Source organism: Dendropsophus ebraccatus, chromosome 8, assembly GCF_027789765.1.
Source record: "Dendropsophus ebraccatus isolate aDenEbr1 chromosome 8, aDenEbr1.pat, whole genome shotgun sequence".
In the NCBI taxonomy this organism is placed as follows: Eukaryota; Metazoa; Chordata; class Amphibia; order Anura; family Hylidae; genus Dendropsophus; species Dendropsophus ebraccatus.
The window spans coordinates 15374478-15393468 of NC_091461.1; the positions used below are offsets into that span (position 1 = coordinate 15374478).

General features: G+C 45.3%; 1 protein-coding gene across 2 annotated transcripts; it reads right to left on the reverse strand.

Annotated features, from left to right (window-relative positions):
- Nucleotides 1-837: 837 nt before the first annotated feature.
- Nucleotides 838-18912, reverse strand: C1R (complement C1r). Of its 2 annotated transcripts, none has more exons than XM_069979876.1 (11): nucleotides 18728-18912; nucleotides 17583-17799; nucleotides 16763-16949; nucleotides 7555-7698; nucleotides 7263-7459; nucleotides 6183-6330; nucleotides 5962-6083; nucleotides 4152-4230; nucleotides 3918-4058; nucleotides 2920-2994; nucleotides 838-2529 (listed from the first exon to the last, which is right to left on the reverse strand). In XM_069979876.1, coding segments are annotated over exons 1-11 (2103 nt in total). In that variant the 5' UTR covers nucleotides 18730-18912; the 3' UTR covers nucleotides 838-1738. The 2 variants fall into 2 exon arrangements, with proteins under 2 accessions (XP_069835977.1, XP_069835976.1); XM_069979875.1 differs by lacking the exon at nucleotides 18728-18912 and adding an exon at nucleotides 18622-18685.
- Between the last annotated feature and the right edge of the window lie 79 nt (nucleotides 18913-18991).

Here is an 18991-nt window from a genome sequence, read left to right on the forward strand (position 1 = left end):
CCAAGAAACTGCATAAGGCTGGGTTCACACTACGTCTTTGCAATCCATTTTTTCCATCTATTTTTTTTTGCAAAAAAAAACCCAGATGAAGAAAGGATTGAAAAATGGATGCATGTATGTGCATTTTTTTTGATCCATTGAATTCCATTATTAAAATAAACAGATCAGTTTTTTTTAACGGACACAAAAAATGAGGTTGACTACGTTTTTGTGTACGTTAAAAAAACGGATCCGTTTTGATCTTTTTTTTTTTTTAATAATGGAATTCAACGGAAAAAGGGATCAAAATGGATGCACACACATGCATCCATTTTTTCCATCCTTTTTTCATCCATGAAAAAAAACAATTGCAAAAACGTAGTGTGAACCCAGTCTAACCTGTATTGCACTACAAAGTTTTCCCAGTAAAGACTTTGCCTGTTTCAAGTTACTTGGACTTATCGCTCATTAGCCTGCAATACAACACCCTACACACAACCCAGTGCATCCAGGGGTGGGCACCTACCACCCTCGGCCACTGTGACAAGTGCCATAGTGGTACTTCAACAACTGGCCCTCCTGGGGCGCTGTAATATGGCATATATAAACTAGTGCCTTGTAACTGTGGTTGCCAAAGTGTTTAGGGCTGACCCTAAAGTAAGTACAACTGGGAGCGGAGGAGGGACTTACTTAGACCCCACCCCCGAGACAAACCCCTGCGGATCCAAGCTGGTCCCCTGCACTGGTTGCTATTTAGCCCTGTATATGGGCACCACCACAATGTACCGATATAACCAGGGGAGCCTGGGAATCTCCTTAAAGTGACTCTCTCCGCTCTTAACACCACGTCATTGAACATTTTCAAGGTCAGAGATCTTTTATTTCTTATACAAAGTTGCAAACCTGACAAAGACATAGAAGTCAGTGATCACATTGAATAAGATTTATTTATAGACGGAGAATGTAGAGCAAACATGGCCGAACCGTAGTGATCCCATGCTGACTCGTAAGAGGGCTGACACACTGTTCTGACTACATGTAAAGATCATATTCTATCCTCAGCAATACAGCCTACCCCACCAAAAATAGGGGCCACCATTCTCATGATCGGTGGGGGACTCCTGATCCGACACCTATCCTGTGTCTATGGCTAGAGGGACCCAAAAGAATTGGTTGCTAAGAATGCGCTGTCGCATGAGCCTATATTAAGGGGGTACTCCACCAACTGGTGACAGAAAGATATATGGGTTTGTAATTTACTTCTATTTAAAAATCTCCAGCCTTTCAGTACTTATCAGCTGCTGTATGTCCTGCAGTGGTGTATTCTTTCCAGTCTGACACACTGCTCTCTGCTGCCACCTCTGCCCATGTCAGGAACTGTCCAGAGCAGGATTTGCTGCTGCTCTGGACAGTTCCTGACATGGACAGAGATGGCAGCAGAGAGCACTGTGTAAGACTGGAAAGTATACACCACTTCCTGCAGGACACACAGCAGCTGATAAGTACTGGACTTTTTAAATAGAAGTAAATTATAAATTTATATACTTACAAACTCACTGACGCCAGTTCATTTGAAAGAAGAATCATCACTGGAGTACCCCTTTAAGCAGCGAATATTTACCCTCATCTACCTGTGTATCATTGCAGAGGTAAATTAGATATCTACATAAACTTTCTGATTAATTAGAAAGAAAACTTTTTTTCCGCCAGAGTTCCCCTTTAAATACTATAGAATTTAAAGCTTTGAGGAGTCCACCTCCTATCCTCTGCTCATGTGGCCTCTTATCCAATCAATATAATTACCAACTTTGGTGTAAAACCCATAACCGCGCCCGCAGTCTACCCCCCATGACACAAGGCCCATGGCGAACCATGTTTTGCTGCTTATTTGTCTGACAGCGTACGCCCCCCCACTGTCGCCTCGGCACGCGTCCTGTGGCAGCGCGAAATCCCCAGCACAGAACATGTTTTCCGTGAACTTCTGATTTTTTATTTGCATATTACTTTCCTTTTCGGTTCTTAAGTAGAGCTGACAGTCATCCCTGATGCCCATGGGCAATTCCACGTAGCGAAGAATATTCGTATTTATGTTATTTTCTCTTACTCCGAAGCCGCTAACGTAGCCCATCATCCCGGGGACATACAGCGAGGCCTCGCTGCTCTCCGGTAGACAAATAGGAGACACATGGCTGTTCATAGTCACCGGCTTCTCCAGCTGAATCAGAGCGATGTCATGGTCGTGGTTGTCCGTGGAGTACTCTGGGTGGATGTGGTAGGCCTTCACTTTGGCCAGACCAGTTTTTACAAGGTTATCGACCATAACGTCCCCGAGAAACACGTGTAAGTTATTAACATTCAGGTTACTGGTGCTTCCCGCCGGTTTTAGGACATGAGCTGCAGTGAGAATCCACTTCTCGTCTATCAGTACACCGCCGGCTCGCCCCATGCCCGGTACTAGTAAAGCCTGCCAAGGAAAGTTCCCATTCTCAGCTTCTTTGCTGTAGAGGGCACGACTTACCCCGGTTACAGGGTTCTGAGGTTTTCCACACACTGAGGGCACAAGAGAAAAGAAATGGGTAAAAAGTACAAAAAGGTATACAGTACAATAGACAAAACACTACTCAATAAACATAATAATAATTGTAGGGGAGAGATTTATCAAACATGGTGTAAAGTGAAACTGGCTCAGTTGCCCCTAGCAACCAATCAGATTCCACCTTACATTTTCCAAAGAGTCTGTGAGGAATGAAAGGTGGAATCTGATTGGTTGCTAGGGGCAACTGAGCCAGTTTCACTTTACACCATGGTTGATAAATCTCCCCCATAGTGTCTAATGGGTTAATATTTTTATGTCCAGTGTCCTGGTAGTCTAGAAGGCTTTTATTATTATTAGTTTTAACATTTCCAAAAATCTTTAAAATTCAATTAAAAAAAACATACCTGGCAAACATATAGGGATCTGTTGTTCTCCGTTGTCATCCTTCCACACGCGGTCTTCTGTGCAGGTGAAACTAGCTGAAAATCACATATACAGGAGATGTGTAATGTATACTGGCTGTACACATATAATTATATACAGGAGATCCCCAGGTTATACCAGCTGTACATATATAATTATATACAGGAGATACTCAGATTATTCCAGCTGTACATATATAATTATATACAGGAGATCCCCAGGTTATATTAGCTGTACATATATAATTATATACAGTATATACCCAGGTTATACCAGTTGTACATATAAAATTATATAAGAAGATCCCCAGGTTATTCCAGCTGCACATATAAAATTATATACAGAAGATACCCAGGTTATTCCAGCTGTACATATATAATTATATACAGGAGATCCCCAGGTTGTACCAGCTGTACATATATCATTATGTACAGTATATACCCAGGTTATACCAGCTGTACATATATAATTATATACAGGAGATACCCAGGTTATACCAGCTGTACATATATAATTATATACAGGAGATACCCAGGTTATACCAGATGTACATATATAATTATATACAGGAGATACCCAGGTTATACCAGCTGTACATATATAATTATACACGGGAGATACCCAGGTTATACCAGCTGTACATATATAATTATATATGGGAGATATCCAGGTTATACCAGCTGCACATATATAATTATATACAGGAGATACCCAGGTTATACCATCTGTACATATATAATTATATACAGGAGATACCAGGTTATAGCAGCTGTACATATATAATTATATACAGGAGATACCCAGGTTATACCAGCTGTACATATATATTATATACAGGAGATACCCAGGTTATACCAGCTGTACATATATAATTATATACAGGGGATACCCAGGTTATAACAGCATGCTCCATATCTCTATATAACTTATACCCCCCATATATACAGTGTATAGTAAAGAGAGGCAGGGGTATACATACCACTCCCTGCTGTAGTGGCCATTTTGTAGTATGGTGCATTACAGGAGTAGGTTATCCTGGACAGGTACGTCACTCTGTTTGGTTCAGTCAGGAACACATGGCCGCCATTGCGCAAAATCTCCGGTTCCTTACAGCTCACGACTGCACAGACAACCAACAATGAGTGAGTGAAAGGATAAGATGACCAGGTAGATAGCATCTATAGAGCTTTACTATGAGTGTGTCAGGCCTTACTTTCACAGCGGGGTACGGACCGGTGCCAGGTGCCATCTCTCTGGCAGACAGCAGTGAAGACGCTCAGTTCTTGGCCGTTCTGCAGGAGAAAGCACATTGCTGATAAAGAATAAAAACTTTGTGTCAAGTTTTAAAAAAAAGAAATAAATAAATCCAGTTTACCGATTTTATTTTGAATAAAGAAAAAACAACAAACCAACTATTATAATATACCATTGACAATCCCCCGTGAAGAAAGCCATAAAAGATGAATAAATTAAAAAAAAATACTCAATGACAAAATTGTCACTTCACATTCTAAATAAGAAGATGAAATAGAAATGTTGAAAATGGTAATCACAAAAAAAATAAATAAATGAATCTCAACCCCGCAAAAAACGAGCCAACCTACAGGTCCATAGATGAAAAAATCAGCTGTAATCATGTAATTATACATCGGTTTTACCACATGGCAAAAAAATAAAAAGGCCGCCATAAAATGCACAGTTGTCATATTATTCCAATTTCACCCCACACATTTTTTTCTGTTTCACATTATATTATATGGTAAAATGAAGGATGTCAATAAAAAGTACAACCTGTCCCGCAAAAAAACGAACCTTCTGTGGAATGGAGATATAGAAATGTTACAGATCTTAGAAAGCAAGGAGGGGAAAAAAAGGGAGGCACGATAAGAGGAGGTCCACGTCTGTCAAACTCCTCTGTTGCCACTGTTGCTATAGACTACAGCATCTATTCAGTCTTCTTCTCCCAGTTCTGAGCTGCTGCTTTCTAGTGAAGACATAAAAACTGTGTGTGAGCTTTTCTCTCTGCCTCCCCCTCCTCCCTTCCGAGACAGCTGATGTAAACAAGTCCCTATCTGCAACTTTGTAGCTTCATTGTAAGGGCCCTATTCCATAGTAATGATAATCAGCCTGATTGGCCCCATTTGGCCAATTATCTTTCGGTGAAATAGAGAGAACGATCAGCCGATGATCGTGTCATCGGCTGATCGTTCATTTAGGGCCAGACCTAAAATCATCGTTCCCCCACCGCGCATCGCTACGGTTGAATAGCGGTGCGCGGCGGGCGACCAACGATTTGACAGGCAGCAGCATCATACATTACCTGTCCAGGCTTCTTCTCCGCTCTGTCTTCCTCCCCGGGTCCCGCGCGCTCTATCTTCAGAATGGCCGGTCAGCTGATGAAGAGCTTAGCCAATCACAGGACCCCCGCGGCCTGTGATTGGCTGAGTGTGGCCTGTCAGCTGACCTGCCATTCTGATGATAGAGCGCGCGGGACTTGGGGACGAAGACAGCGCGGAGAAGACCTGCAGGTAATGTATGCTGCAAGGGCTGCAAGGACATCGGTAACAATGTCCTTGCAGCCCTCGCTCAACGATCATCGGGCCGTGGAATAGGCCCAGTAAACGAGAGGCGATCTAGCAGATCGCCACTCGTTTACATCGCTGATCGGGCCCTCCTCGGCCCGTGGAATAGGACCCTAATACTGGGAAGGTAAATCTGAGGTCAAGTTGCTGATGAATTCAATGTCATTATCCCTCCCAGAATTACAAAGTTGCAGATAGGGACTTCTTTACATCAGCTGTCTCAGAAGGGAGGGGGGAGTTGAGAGCAGAGACGGACTCAGATACAGATTTCTATGTCTTTAGCAGAAAGCAGCAGCTCAAAATTGATGGAAGGAGACAGAAAAGGTAATAACATGTACGGAATGAATTGTTAGTCTCCAGGAGGGAAGGGGGAGGGGGAGGTGATTTTCCTAATCAGGCAACCCCTTTAAGGCCATGTAGGTACTGGAGCTGGGCTCATACCTCCATCAACCTGTATCCCGTGCTGCAGGACAGTACAAAGTATTCTCCCATTGTGTAGACTTCCTGCATTGGTGAAACGATGGAGAATTGGTCGAGGGTGATGGGCTTCGGACACTGGACGGCTGGAAGGGAAACAAACCAAGTGGGTCACCTGGGAAGAAACATCTGATAGATGGCGCTATAACATAAGATTACATAAGCTGCTCCATAAGACTCCTTACGTTGCGATGTATAGAATATCTTCCACCCTCTGCTGTCCCCAGAGTCATCGGTTTGAAATACAATGTCCACCTCGTTGCTCCTCGTCTTGATGACTTCTGGGGTGCGTCGCCCACACAGACTGCTCACTAAGTTATCGGCTTCAAATATCTGACAACATAGAGGTTGAAGGTCAGGAAACATGGGGCATTATAGTGGAACAGTCCCTCTCTCTCCCCTCCCTGCACTCATCTCTATGATTATACAGATAACTGTGCGGCCATAGAGTCACAGCTGCACAGTCCTCCCTGTCCCCTCCCTGCACTCATCTCTATGATTATAGAGAGAACTGTGTGTCCATAGAGTTAGTGGCACAGTCTTCTCTATCCTCGCCCTGGTCTCATCTCCCTCATGACAGAACATTTTGGTTTACTGTTACAGCAATACAGTCCTCTCTATCTCCTCCCTGCAACCATACTAAGATCTTAGAGAAAATTATGTGGCTAAATAGTTACAGCTACACAGTCCGTTCTATCACCTCCCTGCACCTATCTGACAATGAGAATGTGCAGCCACAAAATTACATCCACACATTCCTCTCTATCCTCTCTCTGCACTCATCTCTGTGGTCATAGAAAGAACTGTGAGGTCATAGAGTTACAGCTGCACAGTCCTCTCTGTCCCCTTTCTGCACTCATCTCTATGAAGATAGAAAGGGCTGTTTATCTCCACAGTTACAGCTGCACAGTCCTCTCTATCCCTTCCCAGCACTCATCTCTATGATCATAGAGAGATCAATGTGGTCATATAGTTAAAGCCCCTCTCTGCACTCATCTCTATGATGACAGAAAGGACTGTATATCCTCACAGTAATAGCTGCACAGTCCTCTCTTTCCCCTCTCTGCACTCATCTCTATGATGAGAAAAAGGACTGTATATCCTCACAGTAATAGCTGCACAGTCCTCTCTATCCCCTCTCTGCACTCATCTCTATGATGACAGAAGGGACTGTATATCCTCACAGTTACAGCTGCACAGTCCTCTCTATCCCCTCTCTGCACTCTGCACTGTTTAGAACAGTGTGTCACCATACAGTTCATCACCTTCAGGGTATCGTAGGGACACGTAACCTGCGGATGATCATCAATGTCAAAGATCTCCATGAAGCGGAGGGAGATGTGCATGCCTCTCTCCAACCGTATCCTATAGGTGCAGTTGAGGTCAGGTGGGTACGGCTGGGGGTACTCCGGGCTGGAGATGAATCCAGATTCCTCCATAAACAACAGGTTACTGCATTGTACTGAAAAGATGAAGAACAGTGACTTTCTCTGGAAGATGGTTCTGGTTCTTTCCGGTGGGGAGCCATAAGGTGCAGGCCGCTGTTCTAGAACCTACCTTTACAGGAGCGCTTATCGCTCTGCAGAGCATATCCCGGGAGGCAGGAGCAGGTGTAGCCTCCTATATAGTTGTGGCATATATGCTGGCATGGCTGGGTCCAGGTGAGGCTGTTGTCATTGGGGGATTCACACTCATCATCATCTGGATATATATGAGAAGAACATGTAAGACCAACCATAGACAGGGCAAAGTGGTGTCCATGAGAGTCGACGGTGCCAAACCACTGAGTACCAGCCCCATACAGCCAGCATTATGGCATCTGTTCTACACATTTCTGAGCTCACTTCTTTTAGTAACCCTTGCTTGTTCGGTGGTTTTATTCTAGTAATTTGTGCAAAAGCGGTAAATTTAATAGCAAAAAGCAGAATTATAAATGTAGCTCTGGGCTATAATATAGAATGCAACTCTGGGTAACTATTTATGGGGGTGAAGTCTGTGTAAAACGAGGTTTGAGGGCCGAACATAGCACTGTATCTGTGTGTGTTATAGCTTTACTGGTGACTGGCTGAAAAACATTAGCAAAGAAGGGGGAGAATCAAAACTGTTTTGTCTGGGGTCAGTATTTCTAAGGGGGGGTCTGGAAGTAATTATATATATATATATATATATATATATATATATATATATATATATATATATATATATATATATATTGTAGGGATCTTCCCGGGGGATGGTGTGTTTGGACACAGTTCACAGCAGACTTGGACTTGTAAAACAACAGCTTGGCGTTTATTTTCAGCATAAACAGTCCATAACAGAAATATAGCAACACTGTGCTTTAAGAACAAAACAAAAGGTCTTGCCCGTCTGGGCGCTAACTAACAAAAGCAGGTTACCTCTCTGACACTTCAGTCGGCAGTATTGCAGGGTGTGAACAGGCCCCAGCAGCGATAGAACTCCTTGCTCCCAGGAAACACAGCATGCAGGCTGTTCACCCTGGCTGAGAGCCCCCACCTGCATCTCTGTGGAGCTCTTACCTTCTCAGGCTGATTGCTCACCTGATGGCAAAACCCAAACTGGATCGGGGGGAGGGAATGGCAAGTCCCACTACCAAAACCTACCTGCCATTCCATGTAAATCCAGGCCCGGTAAAAATAAATAATAACTCAGCAGCATAACACTGCTGAGCAACAGATCCCTCCTGGACTTACCATCTCACACTATGCATCAGCCTAGGTGAGATGTACACCCCCTCGAACACATCTCCTGTGACATGTCTACATATCCCCCCCCTCTTTTTCAGACCGGAGGGCTGAGCGTTTTGTCCCCACAGACAGTGTACCCTTGATAGGGCGTCAGCATTCGCCTGTAATTTCCCTGGCCGGTGTTCCACAGTGAAATTGAAGTTTTGTAGGGACAGAAACCACCTAGTCACCCTTGCATTCTTCTCCTTGTTTATTTTCATCCATGTTAGGGGGGCATGGTCTGTCACTAACTTAAATCTCCTGCCTAGTAAGTAATACCTCAGGGATTCTAGGGCCCACTTCACTGCCAGACATTCTCGCTCAACTATGGCATAGTTTTTCTCGGCCGGGGATAGCTTCCTACTCAAGTACATCACCGGGTGCTCCTCGCCATTCACAACCTGTGAGAGGACGGCACCTAACCCTGTATTAGAGGCGTCTGTCTGTACTAGAAACTCTCGCCTAAAGTCAGGGGTAACTAGCACAGGCTGTTGGCACAGGGCAGACTTAAGGCTTTGAAAAGCCTTCTCGGCCTCTGGAGTCCATGTCACCATTGCGGACTTTGCACCCTTTGTCAGGTCAGTTAGTGGGGCTGCAACTGAAGCAAAATTTGGCACAAACCTTCGGTAATAGCCCGTAATACCCAGGAAAGCTCTGACCTGTTTCTTTGTGAGGGGTTGAGGCCAATTCTGTATTGCCTCAATTTTATTTAGTTGTGGTTTCACTAACCCCCTTCCAATAATGTAGCCCAAGTATTTGGCCTCCTCTAAGGCTAGTGCACACTTCTCTGCATTGATGGTTAACCCCGCATCACTTATGGCATCTAACACCGCCTGGACCTTACAGAGGTGACTTTCCCAATCAGGGCTAAAAATGACCACATCATCAAGGTAGGCAGCGGAGTAATCCCGATGTGGTCGCAGGATCAAGTCCATCAACCTCTGAAAAGTGGCATAGGCTCCATGTAACCCGAATGGCATCACTACGTATTGGAAGAGCCCATCAGGGGTGGAGAATGCAGTCTTCTCTCTAGCCTCAGGAGTGAGTGGGATCTGCCAGTAGCCCTTAGTGAGATCGAGGGTAGTTATGTACCTGGCATTACCCATCCTTTCTATCAACTCATCTACCCTGGGCATGGGGTAGGCATCGAACTTGGAGATCTCATTTAACTTTCTAAAGTCATTACAGAACCTCCAAGTTCCATTGGGCTTTGGGATTAACACAATCGGGCTGGACCACTCGCTCTGGGACACCTCAATGACTCCTAGGTCAAGCATACGTTTTACCTCGGATGATACCGCCTCCCTCCGTGCTTCTGGTATCCTATAGGGCTTAAGGTTTACTCTGCTTCTAGGCTCAGTTTCCACATGATGACTAATGAGATGCGTACGCCCTGGTAGGTCAGAAAACTTGTCTTTATTTCTCTGCAGGAACTCCTTAGCTTCCTGCTTCTGGGACACTGATAGGGTGTCACCAATCCTGACCGGAGGGATTGGTGGTGACAGATGACCAACAGGCTTTGTCGCCACCAAGGATTCCCTGTCTTTCCAGGGCTTAATCAAGTTTATGTGATAAACTTGGAAAGGCTTCCTTCTACCTGGTTGGTGTACCTTGTAGTTGACCTCACTGATCTTCTCTACAATTTCATAGGGACCCTGCCACTTTGCTAAGAATTTGCTTTCTACCGTGGGAACAAGTATGAGTACCCGGTCACCTGGGCTAAATGTCCTGATTCTTGCAGAACGATTGTAAATTCTGCTTTGGCCCTCTTGCGCCCTCTGGAGGTGTTCCCTTACTAGGGGCATTACAGTGGCTATACGGTCCTGCATTTGTGCTACATGCTCTATAACACTCTTGTATGGGGTGGACTCACTTTCCCATGTCTCTTTCGCTATATCCAACAAACCCCTAGGGTGACGACCATAGACTAATTCGAAGGGAGAGAACCCTGTGGACGCTTGGGGTACTTCCCTAATAGAAAACATCAGGTAAGGTAGTAAGTGATCCCAATCACGACCATCCTTTTCCACCACTTTTTTTAACATATGTTTCAGGGTTTTATTAAACCTCTCCACTAACCCGTCTGTCTGTGGGTGATATACAGAGGTACGTAGGTGTGAGATTTTAAACAGTTTGCATAGCTCTTTCATCACCTTTGACACAAATGGGGTACCTTGGTCAGTCAAGATTTCCTTGGGGATCCCCACCCTGGAAAACATATAAAACAATTCCCGTGCAATTGTTTTAGAGGCAGTGTTTCTTAGGGGTACAGCCTCAGGATAGCGGGTCGCGTAGTCTAAGACAACTAGAATGTACTGGTGACCCCTAGCTGACTTTACAATGGGACCCACCAAGTCCATTGCGATCCGGTCAAAAGGTACCTCTATGATGGGGAGTGGGACCAAAGGACTGCGGAAATGCGACACTGGAGCGCTAAGCTGACATGTGGGGCACGACTCACAGTATTTTTTTATGTCAGCATAAATCGCAGGCCAATAAAACCTCTGGAGGACTCTCTCCTGCGTTTTATCTGTCCCCAAGTGGCCCCCAAGGACATGATTATGGGCCATGTCGAGTACCTGACGCCGGTACGACTTAGGCACCAGGAGCTGTTCCACAACCTCATCATTAATTTTAGTGACTCTATAGTAGAGATCATTAGCCATAGAAAAATGTGGAAACTTTCTCTCAGCTTCTGGTTCCTGAGGTACCCCATTCATAACAGTGACCTGCTCTCTCGCATTTTTGAGAGTGGGGTCCTGTAATTGTGCAGTACCAAAATTATCCCTAGACACCTCTAAGTCTGGAACATTCTGCGCAGTGGGAGGAGCCTCTTCCTCTCCAGCCAGGACCTGCAAAGGAAAAGCATCATTTTCATCCTGTACATTTTTATCATTTACCGTGGGTAATGCAATAGACTTAGGGGTCTCCTCACTCCTTTCAGGGGATTGTTGTTTTCCCCATAGAGCCCAGAACAATGGAAAATCACGCCCCAATATCACATTATGCATAAGATTTTTAACAACACCCACTTCATATTGTACAGCGCCTAGTTCAGTCCCGACATTAGACCGTACTATAGGGTAAACCTTTGTATCACCATGTATGCATACCACACTCATATGTCTTGCTGGCACAAAGTCCCCAGTCACCAGACTGGCATGCACCAGGGTGACAAGGCTTCCTGAGTCCAGCAACGCCTTAACAGGGAAGTCATTGACAGTAATGTTGCAGATTTGCGGTTCAGTCTCTAGTCCAGTGACCGCAACAAAAGACGGTTCCGCAAATAGCGACTGACGCCGGCTAGCGTCACACTCCATGGGCTCAGTGGTAAGAGGGCAATGGGCAGACATATGTCCCGTCTCATGGCATCTCCAGCACTGGATAGGGCCTGGTCTCCTTGGCAGGGAGTCCTTTTTAGGGCCACTTAGCCACCGGGGACCATCACCAGTCTTTTGCCCCTGAGACACCTCCTGAGCGCTCTTCCCTCTATCAGCACCCCTCCACACTCCCCCAATAGATGGAAGTCTCTTACCAGCTGATGGCACAGATCTGGCACTCCGGGGAGGTGACGGTGCTGCAGGAACATCACGGAGGTAGTCCTCAGTCGCCTGGAACCTCTCCACAAGGTTGACAAGTTCGTCGGCACTCTTAGGGTCGCCTTGTCCCACCAAGCGTTGCAGATCAGCAGGAAGTGCACGGAGGTAGCGATCCATCACGACCCTCTCTAGGATCTGGGCAGGAGTAGAAGTGTCTGGCTCCAACCATTTTCTTGCCAGATGAATCAGGTCGTACATCTGGGACCTCGCTGACTTGTCCAGACTGTAGCTCCAGTTGCGGACCCTCCGGGCACGGACAGCAGCAGTAACTCCTAGTCGGGCGAGTATCTCTGCTCTTAGCCGAGCATAGTCCTTGACCTCTTGCTCACTGAGGTCATAGTAGGCCTTTTGAGGTTCGCCTGTTAAATAGGACGCAATCACTTCTGCCCACTCAGTGGAGGGTAGCTTTTCTCGCTCAGCCACACGCTCAAAGACAGTTAAGTAGGCCTCAACATCGTCATCAGCAGTCATCTTTTGCAGCGCACGCTGCACAGCTCTTCTTACAGACAAAGTCTCTGGCGCGGCTGCTGCCACCAGCTGGGGATTAGCACCTGCAGACACCTCTTGCTTTGCTATCAGGTGCTCAATAAGTCTCTGTTGTTGAGCCATCGCCTGTTCATGGCGCAGATTAGCGGCTGCCTGCTCCTGTTTAGCGGCTGCCTGAGCCTGTTGTTGTGCGGCCAATGCTTGCTCATGGCGTAGGTTAGCGTCTGTCAGAGCCTGTTGTTAATGCCGATTAGCCTGCTCATGGCGTAGGTTAGCGTCTGTCAGAGCCTGTTCATGGCGCAGGTTAGCGTCTGTCAGAGCCTGTTGTTGCTGCATATTAGCCTGCTGCTGTTGCACACTCACTTGCATTAACTGCTTCATCATCTCCTCCATGTTGCTTGACTGTTTTTGGAGTGAAGCCGCAGCCTTCACCCAGGACATAAGCAGCTGTAGCCAAGTTGATGCACACCGTTGCCCCTAGCAACCCTTTTGCCCGCTCCGCAGCACCAATTGTAGGGATCTTCCCGGGGGATGGTGTGTTTGGACACAGTTCACAGCAGACTTGGACTTGTAAAACAACAGCTTGGCGTTTATTTTCAGCATAAACAGTCCATAACAGAAATATAGCAACACTGTGCTTTAAGAACAAAACAAAAGGTCTTGCCCGTCTGGGCGCTAACTAACAAAAGCAGGTTACCTCTCTGACACTTCAGTCGGCAGTATTGCAGGGTGTGAACAGGCCCCAGCAGCGATAGAACTCCTTGCTCCCAGGAAACACAGCATGCAGGCTGTTCACCCTGGCTGAGAGCCCCCACCTGCATCTCTGTGGAGCTCTTACCTTCTCAGGCTGATTGCTCACCTGATGGCAAAACCCAAACTGGATCGGGGGGAGGGAATGGCAAGTCCCACTACCAAAACCTACCTGCCATTCCATGTAAATCCAGGCCCGGTAAAAATAAATAATAACTCAGCAGCATAACACTGCTGAGCAACAGATCCCTCCTGGACTTACCATCTCACACTATGCATCAGCCTAGGTGAGATGTACACCCCCTCGAACACATCTCCTGTGACATGTCTACAATATATATATATATATATATAAAAATGTAGAAAAGTGTAGAAAAGTCCACAGCACTCCAGATATATGCCAAAAATCGTGAGGTGATTTATTCAAAAGAACATGTGGAAATTAACAGCAAACAGAAGCGCAACGTTTCGGTGGCCCATGCCACCATTTTCAAGCGTGGCATATGTGGTATAGGGTTTGTATTAGTTTAGTGGCTTGTATATCTCTTTAGAGTCTGTATTTGTCTAAGGAGTCTATGCTGGGGTCTGTATTTTATAAAAGCTTGGTCTAGGGTCTCTGTTTTTAAAGGAGTTTGGTCTGAAGTCAGTATTTATAAGGAGTTTGGTCTGAAGTCTGTATTTATAAGGAGTTCGGTCTGTATTTATAAGGAGTTTGGTCTGGGGTCTGTATTTATAAGGAGTTTGGTCTGGGGTCTGTATTTATTAGGAGTTTGGTCTGGGGTCTGTATTTATTAGGAGTTTGGTCTGTATTTATAAGGGGTTTAGTCTGGGGTCTGTATTTATAAGGAGTTCGGTCTGTATTTATAAGGAGTTTGGTCTGGGGTCTGTATTTATAAGGAGTTTGGTCTGTATTTATAAGGGGTTTAGTCTGGGGTCTGTATTTATAAGGAGTTTGGTCTGGGGTCTGTATTTATAAGAAGTTTGGTCTGGGGTCTGTATTTATAAGGGGTTTAGTCTGTATTTATAAGAAGTTTGGTCTGGGGTCTGTATTTATAAGGGGTTTAGTCTGGGGTCTGTATTTATTAGGAGTTTGGTCTGGGGTCTGTATTTATTAGGCCAGTGGGGCGGAGTGCAGCAGCACACTGAGGGGGGCGTTATGGGGGCGCGGCTGCACGCAGAGGGGGCGCGGCCTCTGTGTTCACCCCATTTATAATTTTTCCGGTGGAAAAATGATACTGAAACCTACGCCAGCTCTGAGCTGGCGTAGGTTTCAAAATTTTCGCATGCACAGGCTCTGTGCGATCAGGATTTATGTAGAGGCAGTGCGCCTCCACATAAATCCCCTGAGCTCTGGAGACATTTGTAGGCCTGGTGCAAAAAACGCTGAACTTCATAAATGTCCCCCAGTATGTTTAAAAGGTCTGAGGTTTGCATTTGTTTAGGGGTCTTATCAGGGGTCTCATCTTACACTGTGATGATGAGGGTCCCTTAACCGACTCTTTAAGGGTGGGGCCTTAGTTGTCATTTACTTAAGCAACATAAAAACAGCTAGACCTGAAAGAAGTACGGCGAAAATTTTTATTAGTATTGTATTGCCCTTCAAAAGTGATACAAATCCTCAATATAGACTTATTACGGGAAATGCTTATAAAGTGCTTTTTTTCCCTGCACTTACTACTGCATCAAGGCTTCACTTCCTGGATAACATGATGTCACTTCCTGGATAAGAAAATTTATCAGTTGGGTCGAGGAACCTTATGATTAGAGCGAGGTAATGAATTCCCACAGTCCTAGGCTTCTAATTATTGATGATAGACTCTATCTGACGAATCTTGGAGTAATTACCGGTGATCCACCACAAGCTGACTAAGGGGACACCCCCAGTTTATCATCCAAACGTCATCAGACTGATACCCTCACTAAGGTATGCCTTTGCACTAGACACATTACCTACCAATAGACACGACCCTGATGCAAGACTGAATATCTGTCCCTACTTACAGGTATATCCCAAACCTATTCTACAAGCCTTTCCAATTCCCTGAGGAACTTGTCGCCATAGAACAAGGAAAACGCGTTGGAAAAACGGAAGAAGGGATATCTGAATCATAACCTAGACATCTACACCTGCCTTGTTTATGCCATGAACCTTATATATTACCTCATCTAAATGTACTAAGACGACTAATATTGGTGACGGGACAGACCTACTTAACCTAGCACAGGATCAGTCCCTCCTGTCGTTTGGGGACGCCTGAACCAGGGGGTCCCACCTCAGCACTAGGCAGGGTCATTTAGGGGTAGCCCATCACTTATCTTTGCCCAGAATCAGAAAACTTATGATTTATGTTTGTGTTTAATGCACATGTGTATGTTCATTAATAAATGTATGCTATAAGATGTATTATAGCATTTTCACTACAGTCCCTCCACTTTGTTCACTTCCTGGATAACATGGTGATGTCACTTCCTGGATAACATGGTGATGTCACTTCCTGGATAACATGGTGATGTCACTTCCTGGATAACATGGCGATGTCACTTCCTGGATATCATGGTGATGTCACTTCCTGGATAAAATGGTGATGTCACTTCCTGGATAACATGGTGATGTCTCTTCCTGGATAACATGGCGATGTCACTTCCTGGATAACATGGTGATGTCACTTCCTGGATAACATGGTGATGTCTCTTCCTGGATAAAATGGTGATGTCACTTCCTGGATAACATGGTGATGTCACTTCCTGGATAACATGGTGATGTCACGGCCCGACTCCCCCTGCCATCATCCTCTCCAGCAGCCACAGCCCGCACAGCTCTGGGAGTCAGGGCGTGACATCACCATGTTATCCAGGAAGTGACATCACCATGTTATCCAGGAAGTGACATCACCATGTTATCCAGGAAGTGACATCACCATGTTATCCAGAAAGTGACATCACCATGTTATCCAGGAAGAGACATCACCATGTTATCCAGGAAGTGAAGCCTTGATGCAGTAGGGAAAAAAGCACTTTATAAGCATTTCCCATAAGTGTATATTGGGGATTTGTATAACTTTTGGGGGGCAATACAATACTAATAAAAAATTTTGCCGCACTTCTCCTTTAAGATAAAACAGAAAAACACACAGCTAATAGAGGGTGAGGGTTCCTGAGATCACTGCGGTGGTGTGTACTTGCCCACGGCCCTGTAGAACGCCTGGAATCCTTTATAGAATACAGCAGAACCATTCTCCTCATTGGAGAAATCTGACTGAAATTCAATTTTCATCTGGTTCCCGTGTGAGACGAAGAGGCGATGACCTGGGTGCGATCTGGACTTTTTGGGGCCACAGAACCGACCCAATTCCCTATTATCATCAAACACCTGGAAGCAAAAAGATGGAAACTGGATATAAGAGGAGAAAGAGACCTGACTGTGTAACCCGACTAGTTTAGGTCTATATCCCTATATAAAAGTATACCAGCTGTACATATATAATTGTATACAGGAGATACCCAGGTTATACCAGCTGTACATATATAATTGTATACAGGAGATCCCCAGGTTATACCAGCTGTACATATATAATTATATACAGGAGATCCCCAGGTTATACCAGCTGTACATATATAATTGTATACAGGAGATCCCCAGGTTATACCAGCTGTACATATATAATTATATACAGGAGATACCCAGGTTATACCATCTGTACATATATAATTATATACTGGAGATCCCCAGGTTATACCAGCTGTACATATATAATTGCATACAGGAGATCCCCAGGTTATACCAGCTGTACATATATAATTGCATACAGGAGATCCCCAGGTTATACCAGCTGTACATATATAATTGTATACAGGAGATCCCCAGGTTATACCAGCTGTACATATATAATTATATACAGGAGATCCCCAGGTTATACCAGCTGTACATATATAATTGCATACAGGAGATCCCCAGGTTATACCAGCTGTACATATATAATTGCATACAGGAGATCTCCGTCACCTTGACATAGTCGTAGTTACATCCGTCCGATGGTTCCAAGTCAAACACCAAGAAGTTCAGTGCGATGTGGAATCCTGTGTGGACGGAGATGTTCCAGGTGCGGTGCTGCAGGTTGGGGTAGGTTCTGGGGTAGTCGGGGGATGAGATGAGGCCATACTGAGGAGGACTGGATGTGCTGCAGGCGGGGATTCCAAAAAACAGCAACAAGCAGAGCAGCCTGCAGAACCAAGCAACAGCACAGAGGAGATATGCAGAGCATTACACCCTGTACCTATACAAGCAGAGCATTACACCCTGTACCTATACAAGCAGAGCATTACACCCTGGACCTACACAGGCAGAGCATTACACCCTGTACCCACACAGGCAGAGCATTACACCCTATACATACACAGGCAGAGCATTACACCCTATACATACACAGGCAGAGCATTATACCCTATACCCACACAGGCAGAGCATTACACCCTATACATACACAGGCAGAGCATTACACCCTATACCTACACAGCCAGAGCATTACACCCTATACCTACACAGGCAGAGCATTACACCCTATACCTACACAGGCAGAGCATTACACCCTGTACATACACAGACAGAGCATTACACCCTGTACCTACACAGGCAGAGCATTACACCCTGTACCCATACAGGCAGAGCATTACACCCTGTACTTACACAGGCAGAGCATTACACCCTGTACCCACACAGGCAGATCATTACACCCTGTACCTACACAGCCAGAGCATTACACCCTGTACATACACAAGCAGAGCATTACACTCTGTACCCACACAGACAGAGCATTACACCCTTTACCCACACAGGCAGAGCATTACATCCTGTACCTACACAGGCAGAGCATTACACCCTATACCTACACAGGCAGAGCATTACACCCTGTACCTACACAGGCAGAGCATTACATCCTGTACCTACACAGGCAGAGCATTACACCCTATACCCACACAGGCAGAGCATTACACCCTATACCTACACAGGCAGGGAATAACATGTCATATATTTCATCACATACACCATTTAACCCCATCAATTCCTGCAGAGCATTGCATCCCTTCGGCATCCCATCAGAACATTGCACCTTCCAGCAGACAGACCATTAGATCACAGTAACTACTCACATATTATCTTTGCAGTCTGTAGAAAGTGATGTCCAAAAAGTGAAAGTTTTCTCAGTTCAAGGATATCAGACAAGGGGGGCAGCAATGAGGAGGAGATAATAGGGGACCTGCATCTATGTGGTCTGTGCTGCCCCCTGGTGTATATGTGGAGAAGTGCAGACCCCCCACCAGATAAGGCTTGAGTATCCAATCATCTATAGAAGAGATTATGTATAATGTAAAGCGACATTCACACATCTGTTATTTCTTTCTGTATATGCAGAT

Excerpts from the sequence above, each read along its gene's own strand:
- C1R (XM_069979875.1), bottom strand. Across the intron at positions 7,699-16,762 it reads GGCGTTCTACAGGGCCGTGG|ATGATGATGAGTGTGAATCC; the intron begins GCAAGTACACAC and ends ATATATATCCAG. Across the intron at positions 4,231-5,961 it reads CGGGATACAGGTTGATGGAG|AACGGCCAAGAACTGAGCGT; the intron begins GTATGAGCCCAG and ends TTTCTCCTGCAG.